Source organism: Drosophila gunungcola, unplaced genomic scaffold (assembly GCF_025200985.1).
Source record: "Drosophila gunungcola strain Sukarami unplaced genomic scaffold, Dgunungcola_SK_2 000001F, whole genome shotgun sequence".
In the NCBI taxonomy this organism is placed as follows: Eukaryota; Metazoa; Arthropoda; class Insecta; order Diptera; family Drosophilidae; genus Drosophila; species Drosophila gunungcola.
The window spans coordinates 17,373,117-17,390,592 of NW_026453197.1; the positions used below are offsets into that span (position 1 = coordinate 17,373,117).

A 17,476-nucleotide genomic window follows, 5' to 3' on the forward strand; every position below is an offset into this window, starting at 1 on the left:
TTTGTCACCTAAACTGATAAGCCAAAGCTTTATAAAAGCTGGCAATGCATTCACAATATCAGTCTGTTAAAATGTTTATTCTCGATTGGACAAATTTACGCCTCTTGGCAATTGGAGTTTTCCTGTTGAGCTGCATACTACATTGTGATGCCTGTGGGGCTCCGTTTAACTGTGTTGCCGAGGAAATTTGTTTAAAAGAGGCTCCTGAAAGGGATTGGTTATTTAATTCAGCTCCTTGCAAAGTTGGTGAAAGCTGTTGTGAAATCTTTGCCTTGGTAAGTACATCATATTCATATTGATTCGCCAAAAAACTAAAAACAATGTTTTTCCAATAAAAAAAATAAAAGCCAGCACATCCCAAAACTGAGGAGCATACACAGCCCGGTGAATATCCCTGGACAGTTGCGCTATTAAGCAATGGCAAATACTTTGGAGGCGGATCCCTAATTTCCCCTGGAGTTGTACTAACAGTGGCTCACTTCCTGAGGTCGATGTCAGCGGCTGATGTTCTGGTCAAAGCTGGTGAATGGGATTTGGCATCCAATTCGGAACGTTTTTCGGCTGAGGAGCGTGGTGTGTCCCAAATTGTGCAACATGAAGATTTTGTGTTGACGACTGGTGCTAATAACATAGCCCTTTTATACCTAAAATCACCGTTTGAGTTGAAGGAGCACATCCAGACCATCTGTTTGCCACCGCAGGGAAAATTCTTCAAGCAAAAACGATGCTACGTGGCCGGATGGGGAAAGCAAACAATTGATGACACCCAGTATTCGCATGTGCAGAAGAAAATCGATTTGCCCATGGTGGGCAGAGTGGAGTGCCAGGATCAGTTGAGGAAAACCGCGCCGGGACCCAACTTTGTGCTGGCCACCAGTCTGATTTGTGCCGGCGGAGAGAAGGACAGGGATGCATGTACTGGCGACGGAGGATCCGCCTTGTTTTGCTCACTGGGCGACTTCGCAGATCGCTACGAGCAGGCCGGCATCGTCAGCTGGGGCGTCGGGTGTGGCATGGAGAATGTTCCGGGAACCTTCACAAATGTGGCTCTTTTCAGAGAATGGATTGACCGGAGTCTGGCCAGCAACGATGTGAAACCGCTAAGGAACTGCGATAATTTCAGTGCAAGAATAGGCAATTAAATAAATAAATAAATTAAAGCCAATGCATATTTGTGGACATTTTTATAAACATTCACAATTGAACATTTCTTTTAATAAACCAATTTGTATGTGCTTTTATATTTCTGTTTTTGAAAGAAGTATCATTCCATGAATGTACCGTTTAATGTATTAAATTTAAAAAAATCTATTTATGAATTGCAATTTTTCACATTTTTCGCATGTAGAGAACAAGAAAACCAAATTTGTATTTCAATTAACAAACATGTCTACGATATCTCAATAAAAAAGAAATTGTAAACATTAAAATCAATAAGCAAACGTTAAGTACCACTTTGTTCAAACAAATATTAGCTGCAATAAGCAGAGAATAAGCGGTTAAAATATAGGACCTTAAAAAGGTTTATACAAATTTGAATTACCCTAATTTAAAAGTACAAATACTTTTTTTGTCAACTTAAGCAAAGCAATTGCTCTGCTGGCAACCATAAGCCCATAATCTAAAGTAATTCACAAAAAGAAAGGTCGCTGATCTGTATATAGACAGCTCTCTTTACACTTAGAAAAAACTTAAAAAAATGTTTAATGTTTAAATCGTCTTAGTCAACACTTAAAACGTTTTATTAAATTAAAAGACATACATATATTTTTTTTAATTCACTGAAATTTTGCCACAAAAATAACAATTGAATTAAATATAAATAATTAAATATGCATAACGGTTTTCACATGTATTTTAGCATACTTAGGCAATGAATAGACCCAAATTAAAGGAAGATTCGATTTTAAAATATGTATTTAAATTTTTAGAATTACCATTTATAAAATGTTTTTGCAATTTGCCCATATACTATTAGACTCTCCCAATCAGACAACAACAAATACACAAGCTGATAAGCAAGGTATATATGCGATGCCGAATTCTATTCACAGTCAGTCATTTATAAATCGTTATTCTTGAGAGCATGATGTCTCGATTCTGGGCCCTAGGAGCCCTCCTTTTTATCTGCATCTCAGCGGCCGACCTCTGTGAGCTTCCAAATCGCTGCATTCCAAAGGGATCTTGCGTAAATATTCTAAAAGGCAGCAGATCGGTAGATGCCTGCTGGGACAATGAAGACTGCTGTGCAGATGGGGTCTGGGTAAGTGGGTAAAATTATTTTAATTAAGTGCATTCTAATGTGTTTAATTTTAAGGATCGACCCCAGCAAGCACTAGATAATCAGCAACCCAATCAAGAACAACATCAGCCCGCCCCAAAAGGTGTTGAAATATTTCCAGCCAATTCAGATCCGCTCGCAGATCGATCAGAACTTGTATTGATTCCTTCAGGCCCTCAACCCAACGTAATGAACCCGATTCAAGTTCCACCAAAGCATCAACCCAATGTAAGGAACCCTATTCAAATTCCACCAAAGAATCAACACAATCAACCCGACGCAAGGTACCCGTTTCGAGTCCAACAAATCTACCGGATTTCCGATCCACCAAAAAATCAATCACATGTAATCTACCCGATTCCGGTTCCACAAAATAATCAACCCGTTCCAGAGCCACCAAACTACCAACCCGCTCACCAAGATAAAAATTGCGGTTTAATCAATCGGAATCCACTAATTGCGAGTTCACCAGTGCCTGGAAGTCATCCTTTTGCTGGTCAATATCCCTGGACTGTTGCTCTTTTCCAAAACGGTGAATATTTTGGTGGCGGATCCCTAGTTGCCCCTGCAGTCGTCCTGACCGTAGCTCACCTTGTGATGAATATGAACCAAACGGATATTGTGGCCAGGGCTGGCGACTTTGACTTTTTACTGCGAAGCCATCAACTTCCGCCGGATGAGCGTTATGTGGTCAGGATTCAGGTGCACAACAACTTTCGAGCGCATAGTGGCGCCAATGACCTGGCACTTTTATATCTCAAATCGCCATTCACCATGAGATCTCACATTCGTCCCATTTGTCTACCTCAGCAGGATGAGACCTTCGATCAAAAGCGTTGCGTGGTCGCCGGATGGGGAAAGCGATCGGGTGGGGATTTACCCTTTGCAGATGTACAAAACAAAATTAATCTGCCCGTTTTAGCCAAATTGGACTGTCAGGACCTGTTGAGGCAAGAGATGGGTCCAGACTTCCAGCTGCATGAGAGCATCATTTGTGCCGGCGGTGATATGAACCAGGATGGCACCTTTGTCAATGCCGGATCTCCGTTGTTCTGTCCACTGGTGACCCAGCCGGATCGCTACGTCCAGGCAGGCATCTTCAGCTGGAGGGTGGGCCAACAAATCGTGGTCTCAGCCTTCACAAATGTGGCGATGCTGAGAGACTGGATTGGGGAGCAACTGCAGAAGAGTGCTGGCGGAAACCCCCACGACTTCAACGAAAGGTCCCTTTTTAAAAGTATAATATCAGCTTAAAAGTAATAGAACTCTTTAACATGATATTTTAATAAATTGTCAAACATTTAATTGAAAAAGATCGCATTTTTCATAGATCAGCTCGGCCCATAAGAATATATTTGTTCTTGGTTTTTGTATTTCTTGGGATAGGTATTTTGCTCGCTACAAATTTTATTTATGATTAATAAATGCCTTTAGTTGAAAAGATTCATAGATCAGCTTAAATTTAAGTGGTCGTATAAAATACATTTTTATGTCATTTAGTTGGAAATGTTGAATCACGTCTTTTAAAAACATTCTGCTATTAAATTAGTTTAATATTCAAAAAGTTTGAGTATCTCTATGGTACAGTTTGATATTTCTGTGTCAACAAGTCTTATCAAAATAACTTATCGAAACAAACCTTGAACTGGCACATACCCATTCAAATAATGCAGACGACAGTATCTCGCCTTGTGACATCCCAAGTTTCAAGGGTTAGTGGACCACGAAAAACATACGTAATATCTGTCAAACATATATAAAATCTATGTTATAATTTTCACCTGAGAATATTCCGAAAATTGCCCATCTCCAAAATTGTAAATGTAGTTTTGTAGTTGCTTGTACATAGTATAAAATGTTTTTGTTATTCTTATCAACGGACCCTAACACAAACACATTACACATACGAAACGTTTTCGAAATAACATATTTATATATTGGTTCCGAGAAAGTAGAGTACAAAAGTGATAAGCTTGAAGCAATTGTTCTTTTCGCTGTATATAAGCAATCGGTACTCTCTCACTGTCAGTCTTACCGGATTTGTATTCGCGATTAAACAATGGCACGGAGCTGGGCAATAGGAGCTCTTCTTTTGATCTGGATTTCTGCTGCCGACCTCTGTCCATACACATGTGTTACTAAGGAATATTGTTTTTATCCACAACAAGTCCATGTTAGAGAATATAGGTGTCGGGACCAACAAGTTTGCTGTGCAAATAGTAAAGATGTAAGTGTCATTAAACCCTATTAATATATTTGAAATTGCATCTAATTTTAATTTGTTTGGATTTTAGTTTTCGCCTAGTATCTCCACTACCCAAGACCTACAGGATTTTAGTGGAGTTCGGGCCAATGTAAGTGCATTACCTATTAATGAATAAATTAATTAATTGTTATGAATTTATTTGAAAATGCAACTACTTTAGATTTATTTTTAAATTTTAGAAATGGGCTGCCCAAGGATATTCTAGTTAATTTATTTGAAATGCATTTTATTTTCATTTATTTTTAAATTTTAGCCTTTTCCTGCCCAAGGAAATATCCACTCACCAAGTCAAGACTTTGGTTCAGGTTCTGTCAATGTAAGTGCATTAAACCTTGTTTATTTATTTGAAAATGTAATTAATTTCGATTTATTTTAAATTTTAGCCTTCGCATAGTTCCTATTCTGCCCAAGGAAATAACCGCCAAACTGAAACCTATCCCGAGAAACCGAACCAATCCTTAAGTGAAGGTTATGTCCCAGGAAATGTGCTTCAACCCAACACCTATTCTGGCACTGTAAACCAAGAATTCACTGGAAAACAATATTTGAGCGGGGGTTATGGCCAAGGGAATATGCCCCAAACAAACTCCTATGTTTCCGCATCAAACCAAGAATTCACTGGAGGCCGAGGAAATTTTTCCCAAGATGAAAACCGTAATACCGCATCACAACAAGATTTAAGTGGAGGTTATGCCCCAGGAAAACAGGACCTCGGTGCATCGAAAGCTCCTGTGCCAAACGATCGATTAGATGAAATTTGCGGTCTGAGTAATCGGCGAGGGTTAGACGAGAAAAAACAAGTGGGTCCTGGGCAATCAACGCCCGGTCAATATCCCTGGGTGGTGGCACTCTTCAACAAGGGCAGTTATTTTGGAGGCGGTTCTCTGATTAGTCCTCGAGTTGTTCTAACTGCAGCTCACCAAATATTTATGGCTAAAATGACCTTGACTTACATTAAGGTAAGAGCTGGCGATTGGGACTTGTCATCGACATCGGAAGCGTTCCAGCATGAAGAGCGCTGGGTCACCGATGTCGTGTACCCTGATAATTATACATTCCAAAATGGCAGCAACAACATTGCCCTGCTATTCCTCGACACTCCGATCAAATTAAAGCCCAACATCAGGACAATTTGTTTGCCTCAGCAGGACAAGACATTCGACCAAAGAAACTGCATAGTTGCCGGCTGGGGAAAGAGTTCGTATGAAAGTGCACAATACGCGAGTATACAAAAGAAGTTGGAGTTGAGCATTGAACCCAGAGAAACATGCCAGGACCTGTTGAGACGAACCCAATTGGGCGCCGCCTATGAGGTGCCTGATAGTACCATTTGTGCCGGCGGACAGTTGAACAAGGATGCCTGCTCTGGAGATGGTGGATTCCCCTTGTTCTGTCCCATGGAAGGCTACCCCCACCGCTACGAGCAGGCTGGCATCGTCAGCTATGGCATCGAGTGTGGCCGGGAAAACGTTCCGGGAGTCTACACAAACGTGGCCAAGTTCAGGGATTGGATCGATGAGAAGTTGGCAGGCGGCACATTCGTTTTGTAAAGGCACAAAGATATCGATTTTAAATCAGCAACTTTTAAATAAAGAATGTGTTCAGCTGAAATAAACATATTTTCAAATACATACATTATTTATTTTAACGAATTAACTATTTTTAGCATAGGGGCCAATTTTGAGCTTTATTATTCATGAGTTCATGAAATTTTTACCGGATTCTTTAGCACAAGAGTTAACGATTTCTGTTTTTTTTATCCAATAGCCTGATTTGTGACTTTTTATTCAGATAGTGTATAAGATAGGATTATTTCTTGACTGGAAGAAGCGTAGATAAATGACCTAATTTACTGATTGGACTAATCCACATTTAGACCAAGTGTTCATTATGCCGGAAGATTTTATTCATCTCAAATCAGGACATTTAAAAACAAAAGTTAAAGGGCGGAGTCATGTGTTCAAAAATCATACTTTTTCCATAGCGTCAAATTCCCAGAATAGAGCTCGAAAAACCAAAAGTCAAAAAGGTCAAGACGCTTATCACACTTAGTGGGTTTTTTATAGCACAACAAAATAGAGCATACAAAAATCAATCATATCCCATCTTATAAGTTGAGGAATTTGAAATAGCTTCTATTTTATGGCTATGTATTTTAAACTGAATCATTTATAATAATGCAATTATAAATGTATATATGTGCATATGTATATTCGTTGTGCTTGTGAACTGATAACGATGGCGGAGAATTTTTGTTCTGAGCTTGTAAAGACTTCTCAGAATATACTTAAATCATACTTTGAATTTGCTGGCTTGATTTATTGTACTGATTTGTTTTTAGTCTTCAGTCAAACAATGTCGCGAAGAGTTATTACTTTCAGCTGCCTTTTGTGGGTGTTGACTGAGGCGGGAGCACCTTGTGGCCTCCGAATGGACATGAATTGTGTACCCCAAGGCCTTTGTAGAAATGATCCCATTTTCCATTCGGCCTGCCAGCACTCAGAAACATGCTGTCACCCTTCTGAGGTGGTGAGTACATAGTATATATAGTGTTCAATTGCCTTAAAGTACTTGTATTACAATTTCTAGTTGCCCATTGGAGCACCATTAATGTGTGGTCGGAGTAATCCTCGTGGACTGGAGTTAGGAACACTGGTTGCTGTCGATCAGGCAAAGCCCAACGAATTCCCTTGGGTTGTGGCTCTGATGAAACTAAAAAACATTTTCTTTGGTGCTGGCACTCTGGTCACCGAAAATGTGGTAGTTACTGCTGCCCATCTGATGCTGAATCGGTCTATAAGCGATTTTATAGTCGTTGGAGGTGCCTGGGACTTGAATGAATTGTTCAAGAACTCCGTGGTAACCCGATCCCCGGCCAGGGTTATTCCGCATCCAGGTTTTAAAATGCTCACCGGGGCCAATAACATAGCCCTTATCATCCTGGCCGTTTCGTTCGACCTTAAACCCCAAATCAGCCCAATTTGCTGGGCCTCGCCGGGAACATCCTTCGTGGGAGAACGCTGTCTGGTTGTCGGCTGGGGCAAACTAAATTCTTTAGCTAGAAACATTTCGAATCGGCAGAAGAAAATCGATTTACCCATTGTGAGCAGAGAAATGTGTGAGATTCAATTGAAAAGGACACTGGGACGGAGTTTCGAGCTCGAACCCACCATGCTGTGCGCCGGTGGAGAACGCGGACGAGATGCCTGCAAGGGAGACGGGGGATCGCCCCTAATGTGCCCCATCCCCGGATATCCTTCGCTCTACGAATTCGTCGGTATTGTCAACAGCGGCGTGTCCTGCGGAGAGGAGGAAGTGCCCGGCCTCTACACGAGCATCACCCAAATGAAGTTCTGGATTGATCAACAACTGGATGACGAGCTCAACAAGCCCTACAAGACATTCCCCATATACAATATTGACTATGATTCTTACTGAAATAAATTAAATTAAAGGGGAATTCGATTTGTAATCTCTTTTGGAGAATCCAAATTTTATACATACTCATTTAACTTGATAAGAAACCACCTTTTTACATTTATTTTAACGGCTTTTTTGTGCTTGACATATTTTTAACATATTTAACATATATTTTATATAATTTATAATTAACAATATATAATACTCAACCTGAGGAGCTGTGTCTAATAATGCCAAAGTTTTCATACAAGATATTTAAAAATATGAATTCTAGGGGGTTATTGCGGTTGCTGATCCTATCAACCTTTTTCTGGCTGTTAGTACTCGAGTTGTTGATATTCTTCAACAGCACTACCTTCAGTGATTTGAAAGAGTTTATTTTCAAGCCATATAAGGAGACGATAAAAGAGTATGAGGTTGGCCTAAGAAGTCAGCATTGGGATGATGATCGGATAGCGAGAACTCTTCAGGAGAAGGTGCGTGTGCATTGCCTGGTTTATTTGGACCCTTCGGACTACAAGTTTGGTCTTATTAAGGCTGGACATGCAAATAAAACTTGGGGTCGTCGCTGTACTCATCTGACCATTATCGACCAAAGGGAGTTCTCATTGCTGGAGGCTTACCACAGTATTTATAAGAAGTTCCACAATGAGTTGGACTGGCTGCTGGTGGTTTACTTGGATTCATATGTGATCATGGAGAATTTGCGCCACATGCTGGCCCACTATCGTCCAACCGAGGAGATCTACTTCAGCGCCCATCATGCCTTCTATATCTACGCCCATGTGGGCAGGGTACCCAGCACCGATTACATCTTCAGTAGGGAGGCTTTGGAGCAGTTGGCCACCAGAAATTGCCTCCGAAATGAGGTTTTTCTCAGGGAGTGCTTGAAACGAATGAAAAGGGGTCCCAGCGATGCCCTCCAGCCATTTAATGTCCCGGATGAGGTGATCCCCTTTAGTTTGCGCAATGAATTCTGGCTCTGGCCCTGCGCCTTCCGAGCTGTGTACCAAAACCAGGTGAGTTTGCTGGCCATCTTAATAACAAGCTACAACACCTGACATAAAATTTAGATAATTTCATTGGACAGCATCAGTAGAGAAAATATTTACGTAATTTTTTTACCCATATTCCATATATAGTAATTATTATGCTACTTTGGTCCAAATTCGCCAGACTCAATGATTTTATTCCAAATTATATAAATAAACATATTAATTTATGGCAATATGGCAAATTTAAAATGAACCAATAAGAAAAAAATTTTAGCATAAGTTATTTATAAGAAATATTATAATAAAATAAATCAACAGTCATTATTTTTCAAGTAAATGTACTATTGTAAATGAAGAATTGCATTGTAAGGCTTCTAAACCATTCTAAGTTTTTTCTTGTAAATAATTTTTTGACTTTAAATCGTTTAAATAATTTTATAAAGTAAATAGACGTAAGCTCATAGTGTAAAATTGCTACTATAACAGAACTTTAAATTCTTATTTGATAAATACTTATTCAATTTTTAAACTTTAAATTTAAAATTAATTGTTATTAATTTAATTGTTAGAGCTGGGAGAGTTGTTTTGGGGGAGTCGTACTTTTCCCGTATTGCCGTTCCATATCGATGCACACCCTGGAGTTTGTGTTCTACCACCTGCGACCCTATGGCCACGTAAATTCCCTGCCGGAATTGAAGTCCTCCAGTTTTCCAACAACAATAGCATCTAGGCCATTGAACGATCACGTGGCCAGGTATTTGTATCGGTCGGTAAGGATAATCTGCTTGATATTGACCTGGCCAAAGAATTACATGAGTGCCGTGAAGGCAATTAGCGAAACGTGGGGTCGCCACTGCAATCGGGTGGTATATTATGGCAGTTCTTCCGAAACCATTTTACCAGGCATTGAAATTGTGGGTCTGAACATTAGTGATGTGCGAAGTAATTTGTGGGGCAAGACAAAGGCTGCATTTCGACATGCCTTTATGCATTATGGTCACGAGGCGGACTGGTTCTACAAAGCTGATGACGATACCTATGCTTTAATGGAGAATATGCGCTATATGCTTCAACCACACTCACCAAAATATCCGATTTATTTTGGATCCACCTTCCAGTTGTCGTCCAGCATTTACATGTCCGGAGGAGCTGGCTATGTGCTCAGCAAAATGGCCGTAAAGAAATTGGTTAAGGGGGAAAGAAGTCATTGCCAGCCAGGCGACAGAGGAACTGAAGACTGGGTGATGGGCCAATGCCTACGAAAATTGAGTGTTAAGGCCTACGATTCCAGAGACGTTTATGGACGACATCGGTTCTTCTCGCTGACCATGGAACACTTTCTCATACCTGATCATGATGAAGACAACTTTTGGCTGCAGAGATATCTTCTTCACCCAGCTGGAACGGTATGAGAAACACTAGCTTATTTTTATTTATTAATGTATAGGCACTTTAAACTTGGCTTTATTTACAGGGAATTCAATGCTGTTCAACTTATGCGATATCAACCCACTATGTGTCACCCTTCGAAATGCACTTTCTGGAAACGATTTTGTATAAAGCACGACCATATGGTCTCATTGCTGGGCATCCTCCGTCAAGAACCCCAAGAAAAAAGGGATTAAGGCAACAGCAGTTTAGGTTATGATACTAGTTTAATTTAATTTTAACATGTAATTAATTGTAACTTGTAAATAATTAAAATGGCATTTATACTTATAACTAATAATTTTTACATGGAATCTTAGCCTATTTTGATTATATAACAATAATATTTATTAAATTAAAAAGTAACAAGAAGGAAAGCAAACTTCGGCAAGCCGAAGTTCATATACCCTTGCAGCTATTGCATTAATTAAATACTTTTGAAAACATTTAAATTATGATTTACTTGAGTATGTGCTAAAAAAAAACATTGAAACTATGATTATTTGCAGCTCAATTATTAGATAGTTATTTTATATATTTTTATTATTTCTATGGGAGCTATATGCTATAGACGTCCGATTTTGATAAAATTTATACCATAATTCTGAAATAATTAAACATTGCTATATGTCGAAGAACTAAACAAAAAATTAAAAAACAGAAAAGTTATAATTTTTTTCATTTATTTTTCCGATTGTTCCTATGGGAGCTATATGCTATAGTCGTCCGATTTTGATGAAATTGAAACCGTAATTCTGAAATATTAAACCATTACTATATCTCGAAGAACTAAACAAAAAATTAAAAAACAGCAAAGTTATAATTTTTTTTCATTTATTTTTTCCGATTGTTCCTATGGGAGCTATATGCTATAGTCGTCCGATTTTGATGAAATTTAAACCGTAAATCGGAAATATTTTACCATTACTATATGTCGAAGAACTAAACAAAAAATTAAAAAACAGCAAAGTTATAATTTTTTTTCATTTATTTTTCCGATTGTTCCTATGGGAGCTATATGCTATAGTCGTCCGATCCGCCTCGTTCCGACTTATATACTACCTGCAATAGAAAGACAACTTTTGGGAAAGTTTCATGCAGATAGCTTTAAAACTGAGAGACTAGTTTGCATATAAACGGACGGACAGACGGACAGACGGACAGACGGACAGACGGACATGGCTAGATCGACTCTCCTAGTGATGCTGATCAAGAATATATATACTTTATAGGGTCGGAAACGTCTCCTTCACTGCGTTGCAAACTTCTGACTGAAATTATAATACCCTCTGCAAGGGTATAAAAATAAGTAAACTAACATATTAAAAACTAAATTTAATTAACAACTAAATTAATTAAATAAATGAGAACCATATAATATGTACAACTCAGTTTTTTAATTAAAGGAGTAGTTTTAGATAATTTTTGATATCTTGGTCTTACTCTTTGGCATTGTCTGCTGCAGTCAATATAAAACTAAATTACTCTTTGTTAGAGGGATAAGTTTTGGATTATGGCTTTTGGTTCTGTGACATTTTTTTCTACCACAATATTGTTGACTGCAATTTGTTTGGTCTCAATATTGCTATATGTGGACTTCCTTGCCGGCAAATGATCCTGGATTCTGTATATGCCGAAAGCTCTTAGCTTATAGATAACATACTCCAAAACGTAAAACTCCTTGGCATTGTTGTAGTGAAACGAGATGGCCGAGTTTGAGCAGCAGTCACTGGTGATCTATCAACAATAAGCAGAATTTATATCTTGTAACTCTGAAAAAAAGAGATATTTTCCTTACATTTGAGGTCGTATAGTAGAGCAGTGGTCGGTACCATTTGGGAGCGTCTGGATACCAGTGTAGCGGTGAGAAGGGTATAAAGCGGTTCAATCCCTGTTCGTCCCTGGAATCTCCACCTACCACGCCAACACCCCGCAGACATCGTCCTAGTTCAATATCCTCATAGCCATATCCGCGATTGCTGCAGATGCTGCTGTTGACAAATCCCTCGTTTATGAGTTGGTGCAGGGCCATTTTGCTCAGAACATAGCCCGCTCCTCCAGACATGTATTCCTAAAACATGAAGAACATTTTAAGGTTCATATTAGTAAACTATATAACCCAATATAACACATAGAAATTTAATTGCATTTGGATTTTGCTTTATGCTTATAAGTAGGCGCCAATAAATAGAATGCAACAAGTGAAGCCCACTTTGCGGCGAGAAAATAAATCGTCTTTAGTCAAGATATATGCTTGACCATTTCGTTTCACATTTTGTAAGTTAGAAACTAATAATAAAAGCTTTAACTGCATAAATATAAATAAATAATCTAGTTTTTAAGTTTTGTATAACATTTTTTTTTATGATTAAATAAATTAAATTATTTAATTGTAATAACATTTGAATATACCTCTTTTACATTGCTGCGAAACTTATTTCCAAAATAAACTGGGCTGCTTGGACTGTAGGCATATAAAAAGGCCCGTAGGTTTTCCATTATCACGTAGCTGAAATTTAAGCAGAGCAGAAAAATTATAGTGACAAACATTTCTTATGATTTTTAAATTCTAAAAGATTTAATAATTATATAATTAAAACAACGTAATTTGTTAATATTTCATACTATAGTGTATAGTTCGCTTAAGCTTAAAGTATGATTTGAAAATGAATGGAATTTTGACAGTTAAACAATTTTTTTTTTAATTTGCCATGGTAGCAAGATGTATCTTTAAGTGTAAGCTTTAAAGATAATTTTTGTAATATATTTTATTATTATTTTAAATCGCACTTACGTGTCATCGTCTGCCTTCAGAAACCAGTCGTAATTCCGAAAATGATGATTGTAGACATACTGCAGCGATGCCCGTGTCTTGGGCCATAGGTTTGAGTAGCCCTCCCTCACTTTGAGGACCACGGTTCCCAGTTCCTTATCCGCCTTGCTGCTCATGAAGATCAGCTTGTTGCAACGAGTGCCCCAGGTTCTCTGGATGTGAATAGCTTTGCTGTGGTGGGTTTTGGGGCTGGTTAGGACCATGCAAAGGACCCGTGTCTCGTTGAAAAGATTGGAGGCCAGGACATTGGGTGATGAAGATGTTGTGGTGGTCGTCGTATAGGTAGAAGTGGAAGTTGAGGTGGTGGAAGGAGCCGTGGAATAAGGACTAATCCGACGACTGGTTGGGAAAGGGCTGCTTTTAACCCTCACCAGATCCTTGTGATTTCGCCAGTGGGATCTTCGCATCAACTCGGACAATAGAATGCCCCAGGCCACGCCGATCAGTACCATTAAAAACAGCTCCAAACGCTTACGATGCGGCCGTAGTCCAATCATTTCGATACTTTTACTTATAAAAATACAACCAAAATGGTTATAAGTTTAAATAGTTTTGTTAACCAAGTTTCACAATATCAATAGCATACCATTTTTAAATTTTAAAAAATAAAATATATTTTTCGGTTGAATGTACAATTTGAACTGTTATTTTCACTGCTTAAAAAACACTTGCTACACTATTATGACTTTTTAAAATTTTTGTTATTATATACTTATATAATAAGTAATTCAATAATAAAACTGATCGAAATAATATTTAGATTTTGTATTATTTGCTTTGCTTAGTTATTCACAATATTAAAATAATTAACAACCTTTTTTCCTTTTGACTGTCATAACCTTCAAACATATATTAAGTGATACATAACTATGTGTTAAAATATTTAACGTTTGGCTTGTTGTCATGGGATAGTCTTTTTCATAGCTAATGTATTGATATATGTATGGAGCTGATTTTGTTTTGATTTTTTCGTCAGCGGTTTTTCTCTTTTGTTTTCTTTGAGCCGCGTTTGTTTACTTTTTTATGCAAATCTTGTGTCGTCAGGCGGCAAAGTGCTGTTGTCGCCGTATAGGCAGTCGCTTTGGATGTTGTTGTTGATGTCGAATCACCGCCGAATTAACACATTCTTGGGATAGTGACGCAGAGGCGAAAGCCTGTAAAGATGCGGTCGACCTTCGGTTAAAAAAGCACACAGGTGTACTATATGTTGCGGTGGCTATGCCACAATTTGCTTAAGTTCAATTCGATACGCAATCGCTGAATCGCAAATGGCAATTGCCTGGCTCTGCTTGATGTTTTTTTTTTTCGAGGTGTTTCAATTTCATTTGGAAACGTTTCGAATCGCTGCCTCCAATTATGTGACTGTCTTTTTAGTTGTTCAACTCCTCGATCGTTTCTCACTTCTTTTACACCAGCGCGCACTGGCGCAGAATTTCAATCACTTGCGCTCATCGGTAAAGGCGATAAAAATAAAAATAAACACTGCTCGAACGCGACTTGCAGCTCAAAACAAAAACAAAGTGGAAAAAATAAACAATGGGCCAAGAGAAGCTTGAAAATAATATAAGCAGAAAAACAACGTCTTCGCGCTTTGCCGGCAGTTGACAGACTCGACTTAAATGGGCGCGTCGAAAATGTTGCTGGAGAAATACCTTAACGCTTGTTCAGCCACAATGTTGCCAGATATTTAACGGTAATTTCATCTAAGCCTTTTGATTTAAAAAATCGCATAAGTAATAAATATATTTCTTATAAATAAAGCATATGCACTGCAAACCGGTTTTACCCAGGCATTTTATAAAAATTTAAAATTGTGACACATTGAAAAGACACAAAAATAATCAAATTTATATTGAGGTCTTCCATCTAAGCTTCTTATTCAACATATCTAATTGTAAATAAAATAATTTCTCACAAATAAAATATATAATTTTTATGTACACATATGCACTGCAAACAGGTTTTACCCAGGCAATTTTTGAAAAATGTAAATTATGACACCTTGATAAGACACAAAAATAATCGTCTCTATATTGGGTAATAACATCTGAGACTTTTATTCAAAAGCTTAAATCTAAAATAAATACATTTCTTATAAAACATGTTTAGGCATTTTTTGATAACAATTGTTATTAATTATGTCACATTAATAATAAATAATTCATAAATAGTAAATGGTATTACCTCATGTAAGTTTGTTTTTTAGCTATAAATTAAAATCATTAGGAACTATAATAAATATTTGATAAACTGATGGAATTTTTAAAACTGTAAATGCTTGAGAAGTGAAACCAAAATTGTTTAATGCATTTAACTCTTTTGGTAATAAACTATAATACTTTTTTAATATTTATTTTGACTTTTGACTTCCAAACCGCTATATGTTTGTGGTCTCTTGGTTATGGATTTAATTTTTTCGTTTATAGATAATAAGCCCCCTTAGATCCGTGTGCCATAGCATGCTTTGACCTTTCATATTTAGCTGCAAACGATTAAGAAAAGTCGTTAAGGCATTTATGTTGCCTCCTTAAAAGGCTGTAACATATGGCCACTCGCACCATAATTACTTAACTTATTCTGCAATACAATACAGGCTTTTTACCTTTTTTTTTAAATCGTAAAAATGCCAGTGTAAAGCTTTTCCAAAGCTTTACCTTAACTATATTGCCCCGAAAATAGGCAACACATCCAATGTTTTGTATTTATTAATTAGAAAACTAGAAGTAGATGAAGCACAATGAAGGAATATACAAGGAGTGCGTAGCAGAGGAGCAAAACTCAGGCGTAGGGACCGCCGGAGGAGTCGAGTCCTCGGGGGGCATTGGCGTAGCTGTCCTCGGCGAAGGTATTGGTCACTCCGGAGCCGGAAATGGATCCTTCGGAGGAGGAGGACCTAGACCCACTGCCCGAAACAGATCCCGATCTTAGCTCAGCATCCAGGATAGCTGATCCCTCGGATTTGGAGCGCTCGTCGCGGGCCACGAATGCAGTGGGTTGGGCCACTTGAGCCACCACTGTTTTGAGGGCATAGGGCACTCGGTTGACCACCGCATTGAAGCCATGCACATCATCCGCCGTGTAGGTCACGGTCCTCTTGTAGCCATCGGGATCGATGAGACTGTAGAAACCCCTGACCACATAACCATCGCGCGTTTCGCTATGCTCCTTGATGTCCCCAGTGCTCTCGTCGTTCACGGCATAGTTGAAACTATAGCTGGCTGGGGGAAAGACCTCCGGTTCCTGATGCTGACGCTGCACCAATGGGACCACCACCGAAGAATCCTGTGGCACTGCAGATGGTGCAGCCACCACCTCCGAATTCTGCTCTTGACGAAGGATGGGCAGTGGCGAGGGCAGCAGTATAGAGGCAGCATTGGCAGCACTCGCAGCACTTTGTAGCAAATTCGAGGCCTGAACACTGGCCGTTCGACTGCCGCCGGCTGCAAACTGATTCCTGGTGGGCGCCATATAGTCATAGCCATCGGGAGTGGCCTCCGAATTCAGGGCATTGTTGCTGGGCGTGTGGTAGTCGCTGAGGAAATCCTCACCCGAACTGGAACCACTGTGTTCCAGCGAATTGACCGCCTTGGCCGACTTCTCGTTGTAGTTGTATTCCGCTTGGCCAGCTGCGAAAAGGGCCAGCGACAGCAGGGCAAAGAACTGAAAATGTACATAAATTTATAGTAATTTAAATTAAATTTGTAATTAAAAAAAAATAATTTTTCATACAGGAAACCTTTGCATTTGATATTTCTGAAAAAAATATTTTGCAGTAATTTTGAATTTCAAGAAAAAGTCTTTCTTTGTATATTTATTCTAAAACGTTTCTTTAGAATTAGCTAAATGATTTAAGCTTGTGTCCTTTAAATTTAAAGTATTCTTAAAAGCTTATAGTTGTTTTGAATAGATTTTCAATTAATACTATTTTCTATTAAGAAACAGTGGTTTTAAATAAATATATCCTTTAAATCCTAATTGAGGATCACAACTCACCTTAGCTGCCATCTCAAATCGTTTGGATCTTCCTTCCGTGTGTCTGCCTCCACAAATTGTCAGTTAACTGATGTCATAATTGAAGCAACTCGGAGTTTTTATACTAAATCATACCAATTGCAGTTTATTACTCAATGTGAGACGTTATACAATGTCATGCGCCCCAATTGATCGATTTACCATTGTCCAAAAGGCTGTACAATGTATTGGTAACACTTTCATTTTTATTTGGTGACCATTTTTATGCTGCGTAAGCGTAC

The 17,476-nt window shown here is 38.5% G+C and overlaps 6 protein-coding genes across 15 annotated transcripts; 4 read left to right on the plus strand and 2 right to left on the minus strand.

Annotated features, from left to right (window-relative positions):
• The first annotated feature begins 59 nt into the window (after nucleotides 1-59).
• Nucleotides 60-1,241, plus strand: LOC128261308 (phenoloxidase-activating factor 2-like). The gene is made up of 2 exons (XM_052994931.1): nucleotides 60-275; nucleotides 348-1,241. The coding sequence occupies exons 1-2, from the start codon at nucleotides 72-74 to the stop codon at nucleotides 1,140-1,142; spliced, it is 999 nt and encodes a 332-aa protein (XP_052850891.1). The 5' UTR covers nucleotides 60-71; the 3' UTR covers nucleotides 1,143-1,241.
• An 826-nt stretch (nucleotides 1,242-2,067) lies between these two features.
• On the plus strand, nucleotides 2,068-3,594 carry LOC128262502 (phenoloxidase-activating factor 2-like). Of its 2 annotated transcripts, XM_052996805.1 has the most exons (3): nucleotides 2,068-2,263; nucleotides 2,318-3,149; nucleotides 3,204-3,594. In XM_052996805.1, exons 1-3 carry the CDS (start codon nucleotides 2,087-2,089, stop codon nucleotides 3,533-3,535), a joined length of 1,341 nt encoding a protein of 446 aa, XP_052852765.1. In that variant the 5' UTR covers nucleotides 2,068-2,086; the 3' UTR covers nucleotides 3,536-3,594. The 2 variants fall into 2 exon arrangements, with proteins under 2 accessions (XP_052852765.1, XP_052852764.1); XM_052996804.1 differs by having other exon boundaries at nucleotides 2,318-3,594.
• A 697-nt stretch (nucleotides 3,595-4,291) lies between these two features.
• On the plus strand, nucleotides 4,292-8,039 carry LOC128263563 (uncharacterized). The gene is made up of 6 exons (XM_052998690.1): nucleotides 4,292-4,508; nucleotides 4,576-4,635; nucleotides 4,801-4,863; nucleotides 4,931-6,094; nucleotides 6,771-7,076; nucleotides 7,137-8,039. The coding sequence occupies exons 1-6, from the start codon at nucleotides 4,341-4,343 to the stop codon at nucleotides 7,983-7,985; spliced, it is 2,610 nt and encodes an 869-aa protein (XP_052854650.1). The 5' UTR covers nucleotides 4,292-4,340; the 3' UTR covers nucleotides 7,986-8,039.
• A 141-nt stretch (nucleotides 8,040-8,180) lies between these two features.
• On the plus strand, nucleotides 8,181-10,741 carry LOC128261464 (uncharacterized). Of its 2 annotated transcripts, XM_052995179.1 has the most exons (4): nucleotides 8,181-8,443; nucleotides 8,504-8,986; nucleotides 9,532-10,368; nucleotides 10,437-10,741. In XM_052995179.1, the coding sequence occupies exons 1-4, from the start codon at nucleotides 8,198-8,200 to the stop codon at nucleotides 10,608-10,610; spliced, it is 1,740 nt and encodes a 579-aa protein (XP_052851139.1). In that variant the 5' UTR covers nucleotides 8,181-8,197; the 3' UTR covers nucleotides 10,611-10,741. The 2 variants fall into 2 exon arrangements, with proteins under 2 accessions (XP_052851139.1, XP_052851138.1); XM_052995178.1 differs by having other exon boundaries at nucleotides 8,181-8,986.
• A 492-nt stretch (nucleotides 10,742-11,233) lies between these two features.
• LOC128262544 (glycoprotein-N-acetylgalactosamine 3-beta-galactosyltransferase 1) lies at nucleotides 11,234-14,815 on the minus strand. 8 transcript variants are annotated; one of them, XM_052996863.1, is made up of 6 exons: nucleotides 14,625-14,815; nucleotides 14,038-14,377; nucleotides 13,185-13,733; nucleotides 12,803-12,899; nucleotides 12,189-12,461; nucleotides 11,234-12,127 (listed from the first exon to the last, which is right to left on the minus strand). In XM_052996863.1, exons 2-6 carry the CDS (start codon nucleotides 14,070-14,072, stop codon nucleotides 11,882-11,884), a joined length of 1,200 nt encoding a protein of 399 aa, XP_052852823.1. In that variant the 5' UTR covers nucleotides 14,073-14,377; nucleotides 14,625-14,815; the 3' UTR covers nucleotides 11,234-11,881. The 8 variants fall into 8 exon arrangements, with proteins under 8 accessions (XP_052852823.1, XP_052852830.1, XP_052852829.1 ...); XM_052996870.1 differs by lacking the exon at nucleotides 14,038-14,377 and having other exon boundaries at nucleotides 13,185-13,727; XM_052996869.1 differs by lacking the exon at nucleotides 14,038-14,377.
• Nucleotides 14,816-15,918: 1,103 nt separating this feature from the next.
• On the minus strand, nucleotides 15,919-17,272 carry LOC128261655 (uncharacterized). The gene is made up of 2 exons (XM_052995441.1): nucleotides 17,217-17,272; nucleotides 15,919-16,883 (listed from the first exon to the last, which is right to left on the minus strand). The coding sequence occupies exons 1-2, from the start codon at nucleotides 17,226-17,228 to the stop codon at nucleotides 16,002-16,004; spliced, it is 894 nt and encodes a 297-aa protein (XP_052851401.1). The 5' UTR covers nucleotides 17,229-17,272; the 3' UTR covers nucleotides 15,919-16,001.
• Nucleotides 17,273-17,476: the final 204 nt, after the last annotated feature.